Source organism: Carcharodon carcharias, chromosome 17 (assembly GCF_017639515.1).
Source record: "Carcharodon carcharias isolate sCarCar2 chromosome 17, sCarCar2.pri, whole genome shotgun sequence".
NCBI lineage: Eukaryota > Metazoa > Chordata > Chondrichthyes > Lamniformes > Lamnidae > Carcharodon > Carcharodon carcharias.
The window spans coordinates 6022725-6046174 of record NC_054483.1 but is presented as its reverse complement, the minus strand read 5'-3'; the positions used below and the strand labels follow the sequence as shown (position 1 = coordinate 6046174).

General features: G+C 47.8%; 1 protein-coding gene across 4 annotated transcripts in view; it reads left to right on the top strand.

The window, feature by feature from the left end:
• The window catches only part of LOC121289814 (rab11 family-interacting protein 1-like), a 38132-nt gene extending 36155 nt beyond the window's left edge, over positions 1-1977 (top strand). For 3 of the 4 annotated variants that reach the window (XM_041209675.1, XM_041209674.1, XM_041209673.1), the window contains exon 7: positions 630-1977. In XM_041209675.1, the coding sequence (XP_041065609.1) occupies positions 630-848 (219 nt within the window). In that variant the 3' untranslated portion in view covers positions 849-1977. The remainder of the gene's footprint in view (positions 1-629) is intronic. The other variant, XM_041209676.1, reaches the window with a different exon arrangement.
• Positions 1978-23450: the final 21473 nt, after the last annotated feature.

Below are 23450 nucleotides of genomic sequence, written 5' to 3'. Positions count from 1 at the left end.
GTAGTTGCCCTCTTTTGGATGTTTGGCTGTATTATAAAAGGTCCCACAGCACTTCCAGAGAAGAGCAAGGGGGGCCAAAGGACATCACAAAAACAGATTATTCGGTCGTTATCACATTGTGTTTTGGGAGCTTGCTGTGCACAAACTGGCTGCGGTGTTTCCTGCATTACAAGAGTCATAGAATGGTTACAGCACAGGAGGAGGCCATTTGGCCCATCGCATCTGTGCTGGCCCTCGAATGGAGCAATCCCCCCACCCACCCCGCCTTCTCCCCATAACCCTGCACGTTCTTCCTGTTCAGAGAATTGTCCAATTCCCATTTGAAAGCCTCGAATGACCCTGCGTCTGCCACACTCGGGCAGTGCACTCCAGATCCTAACCGCTCGCCGCGTTTTTAAAAAAATTAAGTAGTTTTTTTTTCCCTCGTGTCATCTTTTTGCCAGTTACCTTTTAAAATCTGTGTCCTCCTGGTTCTCAATCCTTCCACCAGTGGGAAAACTTTTTTTTCTCCCGATCTACTCCACGCCTGTCATGATTTTGATTTAAAAGTTTGCTTTCTCCATCGTTTGTCAAGTTTAACATTTCTCTCTCCTACCTCCCCAACCAACCCCCCCCTCCCCTTTTTCAAGGGCTATGATCCATCCGATCCTGCTGCTGCGTACGCACAGCTTACACACGACGAGCTGATCCAGCTGGTTCTGAAGCAGAAAGATGTCATCTCCAAGAAGGACTGCCACGTCCGAGAGCTGGAGAGTTACATCGACAACCTGCTGGTCCGGGTGATGGAGGAAACCCCCAACATCCTGCGTGTTTCATACCAGCCCAACAGGAAGGCCGAGCGAGTGTGACGGACAAGTGGGGGGGGGTGGTGGTGGTGGGGTTGGGGGGGTGCTGGGGAAAGAGGCCGTGTAGTGAAGAGGAAGCTGACGTCAGCCGTGCTGCTACCTGAATATTGACAGATGACGCTTTGTAACTGGCCCAGGGATTGCAGAGTGATTTATTCCCTTCAGGGGAAAACAGGTTTCTGACCTGGAGCTTCCGCTGTGTTGCCTGTGTGGGGTTTAATTTTTGGTTCAGTGCGTTTTTTGTTTTCAAATCTCCCCTCCGCCCCCCAACTCTCTAAGTGCTGGCTGGACTCTCGGAGAAAACGGTTCCGGGTGACAGAACAGTCGGAGCTCCCGTCGCTCTCTCTAATCGTGCTTTTGGGGCTTAAAATGGTTTGTTTGGTTGGGTGAAGCCTCAGACTTGAGTAGATGGCACCGGGCGGTCAAGGAGAAAGGAATTGATTTGACTGAGCTTGGTCCTTTCTCACCTACCACCGCACCCCCACTGAGCTTGGTCCTTTCTCACCTAACACCCCCCCCCCCACCCCCCCAACCTCCCAAACCACCTGTCTTTACAAAAATCAAATGCCCACCCTGCCCATTTGTAAAACTCCTTTGAGAATCACCCCCACCCCCTGCTGAACTCTGAATTCCCTCTAGTTTTCACTTGCTGCAGCGAACGTGCGAGTGCACCCTGCCACCAAGCAGGAGTGTGTGTGTGCGTGTGTGTAGACTAGCGAACGGAATGCACACTGATCGTCCCCCATCGCCCTAGGCACGATGAGGCCACCATGTTGTGAGACCTCCCTGCCCCTCGTCGGTACGCAATTTCTGACACAGTGCTGGGCCTTTGTGCCAAAAAATAAATCTGATGTGCCGCAGATTATTAGCCCTAAGGGAGGGAAGCCGTGAGGCCACATTGTAAACGTTGGGTTTGGTACCCTTACCGGTTGTTGGTGTCTCGTGTGTGTTAAGGGCTGTTTAAAGCTCAACTATCCACCACGTAGTGGTTAACGTTGAACTGAGAAGCAATTGCCTAATGTGAAGTGGGAGGGTTTGGCCAAACTATATTTTGTAATATCAGTTTGGAAAGTTAATGATGTGACGCTCGACACAAAAATTGATATTTCTTTAATTGACTTTTTAATTCCACCCCACCCCCCCCCCCCCCCACCCCACCTCGAGCTGGGGAATAAACCAAGCTCCCTATCTGCTGTGCTTGGATGGGAGAGCCCTCGACTGGTAATATTCCAGATTGTTTTAGTTCTGTAGACCGAAATGCAGTGGTCAGATATGTCCTTCATCGTTAGACTGGGTGAGTGCGCACGGTGTCGGTCACCTCCAACTCACCCGGGGTTTGTGCTCAGGTTTGCCCCAGGTTTCTCGAGGAGAGGAATTGTTGCTCTGTGGCCCTGATGCTACTCGGCTGAAGAGAGATTTGAGCTTTGCTTTGGTGAGAATACGGGCAGAGTCTTCATTTTTCCCCTGGTGGTTCCAACTGAGCACCCCTGAGTCATTGCTGCTCCCATCTCCAATCCTTCAGCTGAGAGATTTGGGCTGTCAAAAGTTCCACAAAGTTAAAAGCTTCACAATTTCCTTTTGTAGCCACCTGACTCCCGGTAATTGTTTGCGGTTTTATAAATGATGGGAGAAGGGCAGGTTACAATCCGTCAAAGAAAATAATTTTTATGTTTGGTTTTTTTTCGGACAAGTATATCTTTTTAAGTTTAATTTTTAAAATGGGTGAATATTGATTGTTAGTTGTTTCAGAGCTAATTTTAATCACGTGTACCTTTCTGCTTTGCTCCAATACGATTATCTTGCCTCTTTCCTCTTCCCCCTCTGACCACTCTCCAACCCCTTTGACTCTGAAGGGAGACTGATTGATTGGACCGAGGTAGATATGTGATGCAAGTACGTGCTGATTTTTGGCTCACCGAATTTAAGATCGCACTGTCTAGCTGTTACCTCCAAAGAGACCTTTTGGATGAAAGGTTTGACCAAAGCATGGCAGAGTCTGCAACTCGCTACCTTTTGCTCATTGCTCTTGGAGCAAGCCTAGCCGTGATGAGGGGTGGCCCCATTAACAGCTGTGTGTTGAACGAAACTAGTCCTTGAACCTGGTTAATCCAGTACCCAGTTTGGGACATTACACTGGATTGGATTTGAGACTCTGCTTTGGAGGGTGAGCTGTGAAAAGTGTCATATAATCGGCCTTCAGTCAGATGCCTGAGGTTTCCAACTTCTTCCTCTTGGTGACTTTTTTTTAGGTGGATGACAGGCACGTTATTCATCAGCATTTAGGGCTGGTGTATATTAATATGAATATAGATTATTTAATATAATTTAATATATTGAGATTTAAATGTACCTACAGATTCTGTGCAAATATGGGTTGGGACTTGTTAAATGATTTTAGCGTTTTTTTTATAAAATAAAAAATCAGGGTTGTTTTCCAAACGCTTTTTGGATAGAGGAGTTAGGGTTTTATGAACAGTCGGGCTTTGCCGGGTGGTGAGGGGTATTCCTTGGATCAATCTGCACTGCGTCAGCTTCTGCCTAATGCAGAAATGCATCCTTGGACTTGTGCAACCCAACTTCACGGTGCAACTCTTTCAAAATGGACAACAATGGGCGGAAAACACTGGAACAAAGAGCTCTTGTGAGCGTTATGCAAATAACTTTAAGTAGGGGCTGATTGGGATCAGTGCAAAGCTTGCTAAAAGACCTGATCTAAATAGCTGTGAGCTGGGGTAAAGCGGCAGGGCTTCGGCTGTATCTCCATCGTATGATCAACTGCAGAAACTCTGTCTCGCCTGAAAGAACCGGGGTTGGCACGTGCGTGTTTGTAACTGTTTGGGCTCCCCATTTTTCTCTCTTTATCCTCTTCAAACATTGGTTTAATTCCATTCTGCCTGTCCTCCGGATGGTCTGAGGACTGCAAACATACGCAAATGCAAATTTGAAGGTGCTTCCTGTAATAGAACTGGAAAACCTTTTGCTGTACCAAGGGAGTCGGAGGGGGTGGGGAACCACAAGTATTTGCAATCTGCACCTGGAGAGTTATTGCCGCATGCTCACTCACTAATGCCACTGTGAAGAAATCCCAATCTTCCAACGGTTTAAACTGTTTCAGGCTGACAGTTGAAATGCTTGTGTCGTTTCTCTTTATTTATCACAGATCCATTGGTGGGCAGGGTACAGCGGGAGCTTACCACAAGTGCAATCTGGGGAGACTTGAGTGGCTTGGGGATCACTCTGAGTGAGAAGCAGGGACTCTCTTGCTACAGATGCCCCTCTTCCCCCCCCCCCCTCCCAGGGCTCGGTTGAGATTGGCAACCAAGCATCCAGCCAGAAAGGCTTCCGCAGGTCGTAAGGTGATAAATACATCTCGGGGCAGTTCCTAGGCGTATTCTCAGACAACGAAGGGTGATGGGTTTTTGTTGTTGAGTCGGGGTACAGACGAATGCGTAATTACTGATGCCAGCTCGCGTTTCCAGCAGCATTGACCGGGAATTTTCCGGCCCTGTCGTGTTGGGACTGTCCTTGGGAGATTCGACAGCTCAGCCAAAAGTCCGTTGGGTTTCGGCGGGATCGGACAATGCCGATGTTGGGTGGGACTGGAAAACCCTGCCCCGTTGTGAGGAGATTATTGATCGGTAATGGGTTTGAAGCAACTTCCTCACTGAATGTTAAAGGAGTTCTTATGAAAATGGATAATGTAACCTCTTGTGCTTCCTCAAGGAATCTGTGCAATATGATCCCTGGCATTTGGACTGTACACTAAGACCTTTTGTGTCCCCATCTTTTATTGCCCTTTCCCACACGTGCAGTCTCGAACTCCTCCACCACTGTATGACTGGGGACTGGGCGTTACTGAAATTTTATGCTGTTGAGTGAAAGAACACTATTGTCAAAGACGCTTCGCAAACAGAAAACAAGTGGCTTCCAGTACGTTGAATGCAATCAGCCGGTATTGGGGAGGGGGGGTGCAGGTGGAGTCCCATACATTCTACACAACCAAAACTCAGTGACTTGGAACAGTCTTCACAAAAACTCTCTTCGATCATGGACCTTTCTGTTGTGAGGAATGGCTGCTTGATTTGAACACTGATGTACGGATGCCAGGATACAAGCCGGAGTCACTTTTTTTTTAGGAGCAATACTGAGTACCCGTAGAAATGGTGATTTGGTCAGCGATCGGGAACCTGTGCTAGACTGAAAGATCCATCTGATTTTTTTTTTTTGAAGTGCAGGTGGGTAACGTTGTGAGGGCTGGTGGGGATCAAGTGGGCATTATTTTTATTTTGCAGGATGTTCAGCGGAGTTTGCAGGTCGTCTGTGAATAAACTGGTTGTGAAGATGGCAGTACTTTTTTAAAATTTCAACGACCTATGCAGTGAATGAATGAATGTAAACGTAATGACTATTTTCTGCTGCTTGGAACATGTACTATAACTTAAATCCTGAAAAATAAACTCTTTTTCCTTTTTACAGCTGGGGAGTTTTCTGTTGTGTGTAAATTCCCGGGGATGCTGGCATTTTGTCCCCAGATTTTTTTTCCCCTCCTTAATCCTCCCTCCCTTGTTTGTTCATTTTCGTTCTCACTCTCTTCTCTTTTTGTCTCTTCCTTTTTGTCTTTTTTTTCTCTCTCTCTCTCCTCACCCCACCCCACCCCCGCCTCAGTTTAAAAACTCCTCAGTGCTGATTCATTGAGCATCAGCCTGTAGCTGTGGTGCCTTGCCGTAGTGTTGATTAAGTAAGCACATGATTCTAGTCATACTGTTAGCAGTACTGGGGACAGGGATTCCGAGCTGATACCCGTTCTGTTGGGACAACAGTGTCTTGAGGCTACTGGCAAAACTTGGTATGTTTGTCCAAAGTTTTGTTTTAAGCTTCCAACCACCCCCCCCCCCCCCTTCAGCATCATTGAGCACCCCTGTAAGTGTTCCTCATGTTCCCTGTGACTTGCAGAGTGAGTGCCCTTTGCTGTCGGATGTCGTCTGGTTAAGACAGCATGAGCTCCAACAATCCTACCAGCAAGGTCTGTGCCTGCTGGAATCTGCCATCTCCCAATCCCAACACGTGCTTTGGAACCTTCCTGAAGGCAGCCTGCAATGCACCTGCACCAACAAACTGGGTGGGTTATTTGGCATGAAACATGTGAATAAATAGCAGGCTTTCAGCAGCTTATACCTATTTCTGACCACACCTTAGTACATGGGCCATTGCAAAACTATCGGGCAGGACAAGAATTCTTGAAACTATCATCAATTGCTGTTTTTTTTTAAAAAAAAAAAAATAAACCCATCTGGTGAAATCTGCTGTCCTTATCCGGTCTGGCCTACATGTGACTCCAGACCCACAGCAACGTGGTTGACTCTTAAAATGCCCTCGGAGGTGGCTGAGCAAGGCACTCATAGAAGCACAGAAAATGGCAGGAGGTCGTTCGGCCCTTCGAGCCTGCTCTGCCATTCGTACAATCGTGGCTGATCTGTACTCCCGCTCTCTCCCCGTACCCCTTGATGCCTTTAGTTCGAGGTCAATTATGGGCGGGCAACAAATGCTGGCCTTGACAGTGATGTCCACATCCCACGAAGGGATGTATTTTTTTAAAAATGAAGGGGAGGGGGAGAAAGGCATAGAAGGATATGGCAAGGGGGTTAGAAGTAGAGGGTGAGGTGCTCCTGTGGGACAGAAAACCTGGCACAGACCAGTTGGGCCAAGCGGACTCTTCCTGTGCAGTAATTCTATGGGATACAGACTTAATGCGAACAGAGTGCAGGTTTTCTTTTAAGTGGATTGATAAGGACAATGTACAACCAACTTTACACCAAATATGTCCTTAGGCTCCCCCTAGTTGGAGCCTGACTTGTGCAGAGTGAAATTCTGACCTTTTTGATTCCATCCCTCCGCCCTCTATGAAGAATTGGTTCAACCAATCCAACTTGAGCATCTGAAATGACCGATACTGTTCTTGCTGATCTGACCTGACCTGGACTTGATTGGGAGCCGTGCTGATGGTCTTCTCTCAGCATTACAAACAGTTGTTCAAAGGCTTCCCTGGCAGGTGGGGAGATAACCTATACCTGGTGTCCGATTAGTCTGGTACTCCAACTCCCCATATGGTTATGGACAACTTCCCAGGCAACTCCCATGTCTGGAGATGAACTGAGTCTAACTTCAAAGGATTGGACAGAAATCGAACCAAAATCCCCTCCGGGCCAACCTGATAAAAAAAATCCCCAATCGACCCTTGCCTCCCCCTCCTCTATTCAAGCCCTCAATGCCATCTTGCATTTATGTAGCACCTTCTAGTTCAGTAAAATGTGAGGACTATCATAGGAGTGTTTTGAGGCAAAGTTTGAGATATCGGGATAGGTAACCAAAAGACTGATGATAGATGTTTTAAGCAGAGAGAGACAGAAGGGTTTAGGGAGGGGGTTTCAGAGCTTTGGGGCCCAGGCAGCTGAAGGCAAAGCCACCAATGGTGGAGAGATTCAAACCTAGGTGCATGTACATATAAGACATAGCAGCCAGCAATCAGACCCCGCCATCTCTCCATATCAATCCTCTATCCCTTTCTGTCTGGCTTAACATCACCACTTCCTTTCGATGAATGAGATTGAATCCAATGGCATTCATGCCTATTGTAAATTCTGTCTGCCACTGGCAATATGTACAGACTGAAAAGGGCTCTTTGTGGTCCTCGATAACTGAGAGCTGTCCCAAACCCACGTCCTGTGTCTTCGATTTGTCTGGCGTCTCTTAACATCAGGGAACGATATCCCAAAGCACTTCACACAGGGACAACCAAAAACTTGGTCAAAGGGGTTGGTATGAAGGAGGATTGTACAGCAGGAGACTGGGGTGGAGAGATTTAGGGAATGAATTATATAGATCATGGGGCCTAGAACTTCCTAACAACATAGGGGGTGTACCTACACCAGATGGACTGTAGCAGCTCAAGAAGACAGCTCACCACCACCACCTCAAGGACAATCAGGGATAGACAATAAATACTGGCCCAGCCAGCGACACCCACATCCCATGAAAGAATTTAATAAAAACAAGATTGTTGCACAAATGGGATGCAGGTATAAAAAAAGTTAAGAACAATGAAATGTTAGTCTTATTACAAGAGGGCTGGAATATAAAAGGGGTGATAAGTTATGATACAGCTACACTCCATCTGGAATGCTGTTGTCAGGCTAGACTTGGACTCTGGTGAATGTGGAAAACTTAAGGATAATCTAATTGAGATGATTAGTGGGTTTGATAGGTTAGATAGAGAGAAACTATTGCACGAATCTCAGAAATATGGAACTCTCCCCTCAAACCACTGTTGAAAATGGGGGAAACAACTCAAATTTCCAAAACTGAGTTTGATAGAGGTTGGTGGGAAGGGTTGCTAAGAGTAACAGACCTGAGTTGGTTAGATGATAAGGTACAAATCAACCGTGATCTCATTGAATGGTAGAACAGGCTCGAGGGGCTGAATGGCCTATGTTCCATGATGGTTCAAAGGCAAGGAAGTGGTCAAGAGGCCAGCGTTAGAGTAACAGACTTGGGTGGGTGGGGGGTGTGGAATTCAGGACTGGAGATCTTTCCAGAGTTGTGGTTCACAAAGTGGGGTCCGCTAGTCTGAGAGAGTTCTCCAGGTTGATCTGTGGGCGAGTTCAAGAGGCGAGTCACTGATGTGTAGCTGCTGAGGCCCATACGAGAGATGGGCCAGGGACCCTCACCACCCCCCTCTCCCCGCACACCCCCCTCCCCCCATAGTTCCTGCACGACAGCTCCTCCCCCAACTCAAACCTGCCCTTTGAGCCAGACTCGACTATTGTGCTGCCACTCATCAAAACACAATCTTGTTCAAAACTTAGCCGCTGAGATCCTGAGGCCCCTGCTTGCTCGTTGGGCAGGGGCACAGACAGCCCTTGATCTGGTGTTTGGTGTCTGTATGCTCACCTTGCATTGACCGACTTGATCTCTTGCCCCGCCAATTCTCCTGTGCTGACGGCTAATCAATGCAAGCTAGTGGGTAGGTGCCCTCTGCTGCTCACAGCACTTGGAGCGCTCGGCTTTGCGGAGTGGTGTCTGGCTCCCCCTTGTGAAAGCAGACAGGAACTGTAACTGCTGCGAGCTCAAATAGCAACAGAAAAGGCTGCATCGCAAAAGGATCATAAGTGCATATGATAAATCACAGAAATCATAGACATGTACAGCACAGAAAGAGGCCATTCTGCTCATTGTGTCCATGCCAGCCAACAAGGGGCCATCCAGGCTAATCCCAATTTCCAGCTATTGGCCTGTACCCTTGTAGGCGAGGGTACTTCAAGTGCATATCCAAATGTTATTTAATGTTGCTTCTGAATTCCCTATTTCTTGGTAACTCTGTTGTCATCGTTTTGGCTCTTGGATGTGGCAGTTGTGGATCTGGACTTCCAGATAATGCTAGAGGCAAGGCTGTTGGTAAACTTTACCTTGATACCCTTTTACCTTGAACATTACACTAACCAGATACAATACAGATTCAGCCTGAGACTCTACATAGAATTCTCTCTCTCCATGATCTGTCACATGATCTTGCATCATTGCTGATGCAGACTATATATTTACCATTAACCTGCAGTGGTCCAAGGAGGTAGCTCACCACCACCTGCCCGAGGGCACTTAGGGATGGGTAATAAATGCTGGCCCAGCCAGTGACGCCCACACCCCATGAATGAATTAAAAAAAAACCCCTTTATGCTACGTCTCTCCCCCGGGTCTCTGACTCAATAAATACTATTTACATTATACTACATCACCCCCCCCACCGCCACCCGCCAAAGTCTCTGCCTTCATCTCTGGTTCACAGAGATAAGATTTGTGATGGCCTCACCCATCTCCCCAGCCTTGTTGGCAGTTCTTTTGGAGGGTGCTCAGGATTCAAGGTCTCCACGTTCTCTCTCGAGCTCCGTGGAGCAACTTGTGAATTTTCAGAGACTACTGGCTCTCTATTCAGGTTGCCTCCCTATCATACGAGTAGTTAGTCCATCCTATTGTTAGTCGTCTTCTTGTAGACCTGAGTGCACTCTATTTCTTCTCACGATCCCATTCTCAGTCCCTACCAGACTTTGCATTTTATTCAGTCTTTGACCTTCTCAATTCTGGTCTCTAATCTAGACTGGTTCACCCATGAACACACGAGTTAGGAGCAGGAGGAGGCCATTCGGCCCAGCGAGCCTGTTCCACCATTCAATACGATCATGGCTGAACTGACTGTGGCCTCAGCTCCTCATTCCCACCTCACCTGCACCCCCCCCCCCCCACCACCGCCCCATTATCATTTGACTACCTTGTTGGTCAAGAATCCATCTACCTGTGCCTTAAAACTATTCATTGATCCAGCCTCCACTGCTTTCTGGGAAAGAGGGTTCCAAAGACTAACCACCCTCGGAGAGAAAAAATTTCTCCTCATCTTAAATGGGAGACCCTTTTATTTTTAAACGGTGCCTCCTGGTTCTAGTCTCTCACACAAGGGGGAAACATCCCCTCAGCATCCACCCTGTCAAGCCCCCTCAGGATCTTATGTTTCAATCCTCTCAACCCTCTCAACTCCAGTGGATACAGGCACCAGCCTGTCCATCGTTTCCCCATAACATAACCCCTTCATCCCAGGTATCAGCCGAGTGAACCTTCTCTGAACTGCTTCTAATGTATTTATATCCTTTCTTAAACAAGGAAACCAAAACTTCACACAGTACTCCAGATATGGTCTCGCCAAGGCCCTGTACAACGGTGGCAAAACATCCCTACTTTTATATTTCATTCCCCTTGCAATAAATGACAACATTCTGCTTGCCTTCCGAATCGCTTGCCGTGTCTGCATGCTAACTTTGTGTGATTCATATACTAGAACACCCAGATCCCTCTGCCCCTCTGCAATATCTCTCCATTGAAAGAATGTACTATTTTTTTACTCTTTGTGTAAGCTGGCTGGAGTTCTGGTAACTCCTGCAGTCTGTGGCGGTGATTGTAATTCTTTGTCTGAATTGCACGATCCTCCTCCTCCCTTACTCTCTCAACGTCAGGGCTTTCTAGACGTGGCGTGAGTTGAATGTGGAAGACCAGGAAGTTGAGCCTGTAGTCGTCTTCCTATCGGAAGTCCTGCCGGAGCTACCCCATTCCGAAGCGGTGTGGAATGACAGCTCAACAGTGCTCGGTTGAAATGATCGTTCTTTTTAAGCAGAGCTTTGACTCGTCCTTGCTCCAGTCCCGGCCTTGCCGTGTGCGCACTGGTTGTGAGGACAAATCCGTCGTCTCCTGTAAACTTCTTGAACCCTTCATTCGCAAGACTTGTCTGAAATGACATGATCCGGAATGCCACGCGGCAAAAGACATTTCTTTTCGTGAGTTGATGAGTGCGTTCTGCGGTTATACCACGAAGATGTTCAACTCAATCCATCTGGGGTAATCGTCAACAACTCTGAGGGAAGTCTTCCCCTTGAGCTCAAAAAAAGTCCATTCCAAGACATTCCCATGGTCTGGATGGACATAAGGATACCATCAACAGCTCCCTTTGGTTTTGGCGATGGATTGCACAGGTAATGCAGTAAGAAATCCCAGGATTTTGAGATTCCTGGCCACCAAACTGAATCTCACACCCCAGCATGATACCTTGTGATGACTAGGTGCCCCCGGTCTATTCTCTAAAGGATCTTGAGTCTTAGGACTCTTGGTATGACCCAACTCCCATTATAAATGGATAAGTCACTGACGATACTGAGACCAGCCCCATGAAGTGTTGAACCTCTGTCATGTTGTGGAATGTTGGAGAACCTTTTAATTGCCACGGACGTTCGGGGAGCAGATCATGATGTCTGGTGCGTCCCAGAAATGTAATGATCGGTTGTGAGAACTCGCTCTTCTTGCTGAGAGTTGGCCCTGCATCTTCCAAACATTGCTACCCTGCTCTGGCTCTTGTACTGTGCCCCAGTGGGGCAGACCCGTGGATCAGGGTGTCACCCATGTGGTAGATGACCCCTTCCAACGCCTCCAAAATACCTCTAATGGTTCTCTGAAAAGTCCCTCGGAGCTGATGTGATCCCAAAGGGCAGGCGATTGAAGTAGGACCTCCTGTAGGGTGCGACCAATGTGGTCAGTAGTTTGGAGTGCTTGTCCAAAGGTAGTTGCCACCGTTTGCACCCAGCTTTGCAAAAAAAAACCCGGTGCTATCGGCTAGCTTCACCAAGACTCTCCTCCATGGATGCCATCAGGTGGATCTCCCTCTCCACTGCCTTGTTTAACCGTGTTGGGGCAAACCCAGATTCTCATTGAGACATTCGGTCTTGGTATGGGGACCATGCCTGGGCACCGACCTGTAGGATTGGTGACCAAGGTGATGCAGCGTCAGTTCAACTTCTTGTGTCGCTTCCTGTAAAAGCAGGCGTGGAGCTTGCCTTGGGATGAAGGAGCACACCGTGAGATGCGATTGGCTGTTTTCAGCTTTTCCCCAGGCCTCTACATCATTCAGGGAATTCTGTCCTGAATGCTGTTGGTTCTCCTGAACTTCCCAATTCGGCAGAATCATGGGTCAGATGCAGACCTGTGCAAGCTTTTCGACTTAACAGCGAACACTCCTGACTGTGAATCGCATGCAGAGTTTCTGTGCTTTCTCTTCCTTTGTGCTGGAGTTTAGCAGGACAACTGGTCCTTGACCTTCAGCCGAATGCCTGCTGGACTGTAGAATCTTAGGGCTGGAGTTTGTCTGGTTTTAACCACTGTTCTGTGTCTGAAGGAATTGAAGCTCCCACTCTCGTGTCTAATTTAAAATGTGCTTTATGTCTGTTGACCATAATATCTGCACTTCAATAGTTTCCAACTGATCCTGTAATTTCACCCAAGAAAGGTGGTACTTTTTGCTTCTCTTCAATTTGTCTTGAATTTCCTGAATGATGCATATTCTTGACGTTTTCCTTTACTTGTTTAGTTAAGAGCAGTTTTCTGCAGCAAACTGAGTTAAAATGATGTCTCTTCGTGCAGAAGTTCTTGGAGGGTATTCTTTGTGCCAAGGCAGCCTTTTCCTGTCACAGCAAGAACTCTGAATACTGGCTGCTACTGCACCCGCTTCTCTTTTTCTCTGTTTGGGGTTGGGTGCACTGCAATGTTTTTTTTGCGCTATCAGCTGGACTGTATCAGCTGACTTTCTCCACGAGATTTCTTTTTGCGCCTCGAATAAAAATTTTGTTTCTCTTTTCCCTCTTCTCCCCACCTCGCTGCCTGTACCACCTTCCATAGGGTCAAGTCTTCCCACGACTGAGAAAAAAATTCCGATTGTCTCTTCTAAGGCTCCCACAACAATGTGACCCCGAATTAATTCACCTTCCAGAGCTCCATATTCACAATTTTCTGCTCATTGATATGACACATTAATAAAGGAATCAATGTTCTCTCCCGGTCTTTGGGTGCACTGATTCATTTTGCTCGCTTTATAATGGTGTTTCTTCAAAGACGAAAATAAGTATCAAAGGCTTTGAGAACTTCTTCATAGGATGCCATAGGGTGTCTTCGTTTATGCCCTGTCTGACCATAACGTTATCTGCACTACTGCCAATAGCATAGAGTAAGGTACTGACCTGCTCCTTGCTAGTTCTCTCTGCTAGTCCTGATGCTGTTCTATCTGGTGAACTTGTGATGCCAGTTCTGCCACTACTTGGCTTGAGCCAGACTTGAAGCACTCTGGTAAAGGTAGGGCATTTTCCATCTCTTCCTGTTACTGTTGCCTTCTCTGGAGGTTGGTTGAAGATTTTCCCATGCTGCCCTTGTCTTGCAGTCATTTCTCTTGCTGCTTCTTCCATTCTCTGGGCTCTTTCCCAGTCACAGATTGCCAGCGACCAGAGAAGCTGCCAAGTGCCAAGATGGGCTGTTAAAAAGGCTCGCCTTTGTTCTCTTGGACTTTGTCCCTCTTTGTTTTGTTAAATATTAAGCCTTCCAGCCCTCACCACTCACACCCCCTCAACAACCCGCCCCCAATTCCCATGCCTCATCCATTCTAACTCATGCCAACCCATGCCCCCTATCCACCCCAATGGCTCCTCATATCCCCTATGCCAACCCATGCTCCCTACACACCTGTGCCCCTTATAGCCTCCATGCCAACTTATCCAACTCATGAGCCCCCCCACCCCCCCCCCCCCAACCCCCCACTCACCCTCAATGGTCTCATACACTTAAATGAATCAATGTCATTTGCCTGAGCTACCCCTTGTTATAGCAAGTTCCACATTCTCACCAGACGCTGGGTGAAGCAATTTCTCCTCAATTCGCTATTGGTGGACTATCTGATATTGTGACTATCTTATATTGATGGTCTCTCATTCTGGGCGCCCCCACAAGTCGAAGCCTGTTGCTTCCGAATAGCACTTGGGTGTCAAACAGGAGACCGTGAGAGAGGACACAAATGGTGAAACCAGCTAGAAGTAATTGGAGAGCTTCAGTGTTCCTCACTTGGGCGTGATCTGATATAGCCGCGGGATAATTGTATTTGGCTGTGAGCCCACAGTTCAACCTCCAGTACCAATAACATTCCTCAACAGTAGCCCTGTGGCACTGGAGTGAAGGTTGGGCCATTGTTACGTGATGGACAAGATGTCTATCTAACCAGTAATGAAAACATTAAGAGATTGTTGGTCTGGGGCCCGGAGTTTACTTTTACTTTCAATGCTGTCTATTCGGAGACCAGGACAGGGGTCCCCCCAAACAGATGTAATTTTCCTTGAATCGGCCAATTAGAGGCCAGAGGGTAGGCTCATTGTCCAATCAAAGATGGTGGGTGAGCTCATGAAGCCAGTTGGGGGGGGGCAATAAAAGCAGAACATGCATTCATATAGCCCCCTTCACAACCAGAGGCCATCTCAAACAGCCTTACCACCACTTTGGAGTGCAGTCACTGTTGTAACGTAGGAAACAGCAACCAATGTGCGCACAGCAAGCTCCCACAAACAGCAACGTTACAACGAGGAGAGAATCTGTTTTTGTGATGTTGAAATAGTGATAAATATTGGCCAGGACACTGGGGAGAACCGCTCCCCCCACCCCCCACTTGTCTTCAAATTAGTGTCATGGGATCCTTCCTAAGATCACCTAAGGGGAAACAATGTCCCATCCAAAAGACGGCACCTCTGACAGCACAGCGCTCCCTCAGTGCTGCACTGAGAGTATCGGCTGGGACTTTTGTCCTCAAGCCTCTGGAGCGCTGAGCCACAGTTGGCCCTCTTCCCTTTAGCATGTAAGTTAAATAATATATCCACATGTTCCATTCCCTGAGTGCTCCATTCAAAGGCTGGTCCTTGGCCCCATTGTCTACTAGTAATTCATTCCGAGCTGTTTTCTGGTCAGTGGTGGTTTGTCTTTCTCTCTGGACAGGGCAGGATGAAGGTCCCAAGTCTACCTTGGCCAAGACAGGAATGGAGCCCACTCTGTTGGCGCTGTTCTGAACCACACACCTGCCATCGAGCAAACTTCAGCTTCAGTAGTTGTGAATTGCAACAGTCAAGAGTTGACTCAAATTTAAAGGTCAGGAGAGAGATGGTTCAGGATTTACGTTGGCTGGCTGTATACAAATAAGTAGTAAATATTCAGAATAGATTAAAAGCAAAAAACTGTGGATGCTGGAAATAAAAAAAAAATAAAAATCGATTACCTGGCTAACTAGAGTTCACCACTTAGGCCTCTTCCTGCCATAGATTGAGGCAGCAAGATTGGTGGGTTCTGAGCAGCATGTTCTACGTGGGAGCTGAGCCAAATGTAAACCAGGGGCCGGGCAATAAACAGCGACATCTCTGCACTGTTTTGCGCTCAGTCAGCCATTTATGCTGAATGAAGCCAGTTAAGCAAAAGGGGTTTTGTGACCGGCTGTTTTCACAGTGCTCTGCTTGAGCTCACTCAGGTCAGCTTACAATCATAGCACAGGAGGCCATTCAGCCCATCGCACCTGTGTCAGCGAAAGAGCGATCCAATCAATCGATCTCCTGTGAGGGGGGTTGCAGGTTAGAATCCATTCATGTTCTTACATGGAATGGGTGTGTGTTACAATAAACCTTGTAAAGTTATCGACGCTATTATTTTTTAATTGCGCGCCTAATCGTCAAGGTGATGAATTAGGGCTTGTGAGATATGAAATATTTCTCATATCGTCAAGCCAAAGATAATCTGCTCTTTTTTAAGCCATATTCAGGATGACCTTGGTAAGAGCTGACTACTGTACATTGTTGTCAGTAGAACATTAACCACATACTTGATAGATGTCTTCGAAAGAGATTGACTGGGAGCTGCTGCAGATTCTCTCTGTCAGCTCAAGCTGGAGGAGTATTCCAAAAAGAGAAAGGAAGCACTTGTATTTACATTTTTAAAATTCACTTATGGGATGTGGGTGTCGCTGGCTGGGCCAGTATTTATTGCCCATCCCTAATTGCCCCTTGAGAAGGTGGTGGTGAGCTGCCTTCTTGAACCGCTGCAGTCCCTGTAGGGTAGGTACACCCACAGTGCTGTTAGGGAGGGAGTTGCAGGATTTTGACCCAGCGACAGTGAAGGAACGATGATATATTTCCAAGTCAGGATGGTGAGTGACTTGGAGGGGAACTTCCAGGTGGTTGTGTTCCCATCTATCTGCTGCCCTTGTCATTCTAGATGGTAGAGGTCACGGGTGTGCAAGGTGCTGTCTAAGGAGCCTTGGTGAGTTCCTGCAGTGGATCTTATAGATGGTACGCACTGCTGCTACTGTGTGTCAGTGGTGGAGGGAGTGAATGTTTGTGGATGTGGTGTCGATCAAGGGGGCTGCTTTGTCCTGGATGGTGTTGAGCTTCTTGAGTGTTGTGGGAGCTGCACTCATCCAGGCAAGTGGAGAGCATTCCATCACACTCCTGACTTGTGCCTTGTAGATGGTGGACAGGCTTTTGGGAGTCAGGAGGTGAGTTATTTGTCGTAGAATTCCCAGCTTCTGTTCTGCTCTTGTAGCCACAGTATTTATATGGCTGGTCCAGTTCAGTTTCTGGTCAATGGTGACACCCAGGATTCAGTGATGGTAATGCCATTGAACATCAAGGAGACTGTTACAAGTTCAGGGTGCCCAAAAGCCGCTGAATTATTGTTTGAAGTATTGCAATGTTGAAACATGGAATCAATTGTTTGCAGCAATATTCCATATTAACACAGGAATATAGGAAATAGCAGGCCATTCGGCCCCTTGAGTTGCTCCTCCATTTAATTAGATTATGTCTGATCTTCACCCTCGAATCCACTTTCCCACATTATCCCCATGTCCCTTGATGTCTCTACTGTCTAGAAATCTACCAATCTCTGTCTTGAACTTGAATAGCAACAACTACAGTTTGCACTAATATAGCATCTTAATGTGGGAAAACATCCCAAGGAGCTTCATGGGAGCATTGTACAACATCATGTGACACTAAGCCACATAAATAATGTTTGGCCAGTGAGATATGTTTTACTCACCAAGCTCTTCCAAACCCACAACCTCTACCATCTAGAGGGACAAGGGCAGCAGATAGATGGGAACACCACCACCTGGAAGTTCCCCTCCAAGTCACTCACCATCCTGACTTGGAAATAGATCACCATTCCTTCACTGTCACTGGGTCAGAGTCCTGGAACTCCCTCCCTAACAGCACTGTGGGTGTACCTACACCACATGGACTGCAGCGGCTCAAGAAGGCAGCTCACCACCACCTTCTCAAAGGGCAATTAGGGATGGGCAATAAATGCTGGACTAGTGAGCAACATCTATGTCCCGTAAATTAATTTTTATAAAAAGCTCCTTAAAGGAGGAAAGAGAGGGTGGAGAGGTACAGGAAGTGAATTCCAGAGCTTAGGGCCCAGGCAGCTGAAGTCATGGCCGCCAATATTGGGGCGATTAACATCAGGGATGCTCAAGAGGCCAGAATTGGAGGAGTGCAACTATCTCAGAGAGCTGTGGCTCTGGAGATTACAGAGATAGCGAACGGTGAGGCCATGGAGGGATTTGAAAATAAGGCTGAGAATTTTGAAATCAATTTCAAGTATGAATTCATGTTGATATATTGTCAATCTTTTCAAAGTAATTGATTGATTGTCAATTATATGTGTCTGACCCTTAAGTTTCTGAGAGGGCAAGACGATGGTGGAAGCTGTTTATAGTAACTTTTCAAGAATGCTCAAAGAAGCTCAACATCATTTAGGACAATGCAACCTATTCGCCATATGAACACACTCGACCTCTCCCTCCAGCAGCACCGCCGTACCCTTTTTCAAAGCTGCGCGTGCCCCCAGTTTCATTTTATCCTTCGGCTCATCCGACGCCTCAACAAGAAACTTTTTCTCTTTCTCTCAAGTGCTAAGGAACGCAAGCTCCAACAACTCATCGACACCAACACCCATCTAGGACCCTCCACCCCTGCCTGTCCCTCCGTCCCCACCCCATCTTCCAATCCCAACCCCAGCCGTGTATTCACTATACCCCCTGACCTTCCCCTCTCCGATGCTGAACGTTCAGTGCTCAGCAAAGGACTTAGTTTCATACCCCTACGCCCTCACCTCAATGAATTTCGGGCTCGGCATGATACTGAACTCTTCTTCCGCCGTCTTCGTCTCCGGGCTCACTTCTTTGGGCAGGAGTCCTCTCCCAGTTCAACGGATCCTTTTACCCATCTTCAATATTCTCCCTCCACCTGGACCCCTCCCTCTGGATTCTTACCTTCTCTCGATCTTTTCATTGAGAACTGTCGGCGCGACATTAGTCGTCTCAATTTCTCTGCTCCTCTCACCCATTCTAACCTGTCTCTCTCTGAACTTACTGCACTCCATTCTCTCAGGTCCAACCCTGACATTGTCATCAAACCCGCTGACAAGGGTGGTGCTGTTGTTGTCTGGCGCACTGACCTCTACCACGCGGAGGCTGAGCGCCAACTCGCAGACACTTCCTCCTACCTCTCCCTGGACCATGACCCCACCACTGAACATCAAGCCATTGTTTCCAGGACTGTCACTGACCTCATCTCCTCTGGGGATCTCCCTCCCACAGCTTCCAACCTGATAGTTGCCCAACCTCGGACGGCCCGCTTCTATCTCCTACCCAAAATCCACAAACAGAACTGCCCCGGTAGACCGATCGTCTCAGCTTGCTCCTGCCCCACAGAACTCATTTCTCGTTATCTTGACTCCCTTCTCTCTCCCCTTGTCCAGTCCCTTCCCACCTACATCCGTGATTCCTCTGACACCTTACGTCACATCAACAATTTCCAGTTCCCTGGCCCCTACCGCTTCCTCTTCACCATGGACGTCCAATCCCTCTACACCTCCATCCCCCACCAGGATGGTCTGAGGGCCCTTAGCTTCTTCCTCGAACAGAGGCCAGAACAATCCCCATCCACCACTACTCTCCTCCGTCTGGCTGAACTTGTTCTCACGCTGAACAATTTCTCCTTCAACTCCTCTCACTTCCTCCAAATAAAAGGTGTGGCTATGGGTACCCGCATGGGCCCCAGCTATGCCTGTCTCTTTATGGGGTATGTGGAACATTCCTTGTTGCAGTCCTACTCCGGCCCCCTTCCACAACTCTTTCTCCGGTACATCGATGATTATTTCGGTGCTGCTTCATGCTCTCGTCAGGACTTGGAAAAATTTATTAATTTTGCTTCCAATCTCCACCCCTCCATCATTTTCACGTGGTCCATCTCTGACACTTCCCTTCCCTTCCTTGACCTCTCTGTCTCAATCTCTGGTGATAGACTGTCCACCAATATCCATTACAAACCCACCGACACCCACAGCTATCTCGACTACAGCTCCTCACACCCCACTTCCTGTAAGGACTCCATCCCATTCTCTCAGTTCCTTCGCCTCCGTCGCATCTGTTCCGATGATGCTACATTCAAAAACAGTTCCTCTGACATGTCCTCCTTCTTCCTTAACCGAGGTTTTCCACCCACGGTCGTTGACAGGGCCCTCAACCGTGTCCGGCCCATCTCCCGCGCATCCGCCCTCACTCCTTCTCCTCCCTCCCAGAAACATGATAGGGTCCCCCTTGTCCTCACTTATCACCCCACCAGCCTCCGCATTCAAAGGATCATCCTCCGCCATTTCCGCCAACTCCAGCATAATGCCACTACCAAACACATCTTCCCTTCACCCCCCTTATCGGCATTCCGTAGGGATCGCTCCCTCCGGGACACCCTGGTCCACTCCTCCATCACCCCCTACTCCTCAACCCCCTCCTATGGCACAACCCCTTGCCCACGCAAAAGATGCAACACCTGCCCCTTCACTTCCTCTCTCCTCACCGTCCAAGGACCCAAACACTCCTTTCAAGTGAAGCAGCATTTCACTTGCATTTCCCCCAACTTAGTCTACTGCATTCGTTGCTCCCAATGTGGTCTCCTCTACATTGGAGAGACCAAACGTAAACTGGGCGACCGCTTTGCAGAACACCTGCGGTCTGTCCGCAAGAATGACCCAAACCTCCCTGTCGCTTGCCATTTTAACACTCCACCCTGCTCTCTTGCCCACATGTCTGTCCTTGGCTTGCTGCATTGTTCCAGTGAAGCCCAACGCAAACTGGAGGAACAACACCTCATCTTCCGACTAGGGACTTTACAGCCTTCTGGACTGAATATTGAATTCAACAACTTTAGGTCGTGAGTCCCCTCCCCCATCCCCACCCCCTTTCTGTTACCCCCTTCTTTTTTTTTTCCCAATAAATTATAAAGATTTTCCTTTTCCCACCTATTTCCATTATATAAAATATAAAAAAAAGAACCCACTAGAGCTATACCTTGAGTGCCCTACCATCCATTCTTAATTAGCACATTCGTTTAGATAATATCACCAACTTTAACTTTAACACCTATGTGTTCTATTGTACTATTGTTGTTGACATCTTTTGATGATCTGCTTCTATCACTGCTTGTTTGTCGCTACAACCACACCAACCCCCTCCACCTCTCTGTCTCTCTATCTCTCCGCCCCCCACACACACACCTTAAACCAGCTTATATTTCAGCTCTTTCCTGGACTCAAACTCAAGTTCTGTCGAAGGGTCATGAGGACTCGAAACGTCAACTCTTTTCTTCTCCGCCGATGCTGCCAGACCTGCTGAGTTTTTCCAGGTAATTCTGTTTTTGTTTTGGATTTCCAGCATCCGCAGTTTTTTTGTTTTTATCTATTTGACTGGTACCCTGTCCACCATCTTAAACATTCATTCCCTCCACCACCGATGCACAGTGTGTACCATCTACAAGATGCAGTGCAGGAATTCACCAAGGCTTTTTCGACAGCACCTTCCAAACCCACGATCTCTACCGCCTAGAAGGACAAGGGCAGCAGACACATGAGAACATCATCACCTAGAAGACCCCCTCCAAGAATGACCCCATTCATCATCCTGACTTGGAAATATATCACCGTCCCTTCCCTGTCACTGGGTCAAAACCCTGGAACTCCCTCCTTAACAGCACTGTGGGTGTACCTACACCACACAGACTGCAGCAATTCAAGAGACAGCTCGCCACCACCTTCTCAAGGGGCAATTAGGGTTGCCCCCTGCTGCAGCCTGGGAGGAGCCTGATGTGAAGACATTCATGAACAGGGTCACCTTGACAGTGCTGTCCCTACCCCGCTCTGAGGCTGTTGGACTGCCTGCAACAACTGGCAGATTTTTACTGTTTCTCACTGGGCTTGAGGTTACATTACTTAGGAGAGCTAGTGGCATAGTGGTATTGTCAGTGGGCTAGTACTCCAGAGAGCCAGCGTAATGCTTTTGGGACTTGGGTTCAAATCCCAGCACAGCAGATGGTGAAATTTGTATCCATAAAAATCTGGAGTTGAAAGTCTGATGGTGACCACGAACCCATTGCTGATTGTTGTAAAACCCCATCTGGTTCACCAATGCCCTTTAGGGAGGGAAATCTGCTGTCCTTACCCGGTCTGGCCCACATGTGACCTCAAACCCACAGCAATGTGGTTGACTCTTAAATGCCTTCTGAACAAGGGCAATTAAGGATGGACAATAAATGCTGGCCCAGCCAGTAACACCCACATCCCATGCACAAATAATAAAAAAAATGACTGTACACATCGTTGCAAATGACAGCCATCAAACTATACATTAAAGCCTTGACTTGATGTGTCAAAACCAGCAAGAAATTATCCCTACATTATTCTTCACAGCAAATGTGCTTTGCCTTATCATCTTACCAGCAATAGCAAGCACTCGCAGGTCATGCTTTGTGCCTGACATGCACGTGCTACATTGCATGATTAGTCCGATATTGTTCCAGTTCCCAACCCAGGGTGTCCTTCCCTTGACCAGCTTTGCTAATTAAATGTGGCCCTGGGTGGGGAGAGGGGTGTTGGTGGAGGAGCCTAAGGGCCAAGGTAAAAGGTTCGTGAAAGAGTTGCTCACCCAGTATTGCCCTTGTGCAAGGGATTCACCTGGTTCACCTCTGTGTATCTCTAATTGAGTGATAAGGCCATAATGACGGTGTTAAGGCTCTTACACAACATGGACTAAACACTGCCTCCAAACTGGTTAAAGGTGACAATGACTAACTAGTGAGCCCCAGGATGGGAAATACTGATCAATTTTACCTGTTAACAGAGCAACGATTGGTCCAGTGCTTTCAACACTTGTCTCTCAGCTCTTGAGTCCTGGCAAGATGACATTTGCTCAGGCTGATGTCACTTTAAGGGGCTGCATTTCTTGAGGCATATTGCAGGGAATCTCTCCTCGGTGTCTGACTGTATTTGAGCTGGCAAGTGTTTGTGCCTGGTGATGTGTGATGTAACCTTTCACTCAGTCTAGCTTCACCCCTCCCTCGACAATATTTTGCTTTTATGTAGCGCCTTTACGATAGTTAAAGTGTCCCCAGGTGCTTCACGGTTAAAATTTGACATCCAGCAGTTTAAGGAGATCTTAGGACGGATGGCTGAAAGCTCGATCGCAGAAGCAAGCTTTTAGGGAGCATCTTAAAAGGCGGAGAGCGAGACGGAGAGGTGTAGGGAGGGAATTCCAGGGTTTAAGGTCCAGGCAGCTGAAGTCACGGCGACCAATGGTGGAGAGATTAAAATCAGGGGTGCTCAAGAGACCGGAATTAGCGGAGTACAGAGATCTCGGAGAGTTTGGAGTCTGGGGGAGATTGCAGAGATAGGGAGGGATGAGACCATGGAGGGATTTGAAAACAAGGATGAGAATTTTAAAATCGAGACGTTGCTTGACTGGGAGCCAGTGTAGGTCAGGGAGAACAAGGGATGAAAGGAGAACGGGATTTGGTGCAGTTAAGACCCGGGCAGCAGAGTTTTGGATGAGCTCAAGTTTACGGAGAGTATAGCTGAAAATTGTGATGAGTCGTATTTGTGATTGGAAGCTCAACTCCGAGTCAAACACCCAGTTGTCTCAGACTGTCTCAGCCCCAGACAGGAATGGAGTTTGCAGGGGTGGGGGAGCAAGGGCTGGGGGGAGGGTTGGGAGGGTGCAGGGAGCGTGAGGGAGCCAAAGGCAATGGCTTCAGTCTTCCCAATATTTAGCAGGATGAAATTTCTACTCATCTGATGCTGGATATTGATGAATCGAGAGGTGGCGGTGAGGCAGAG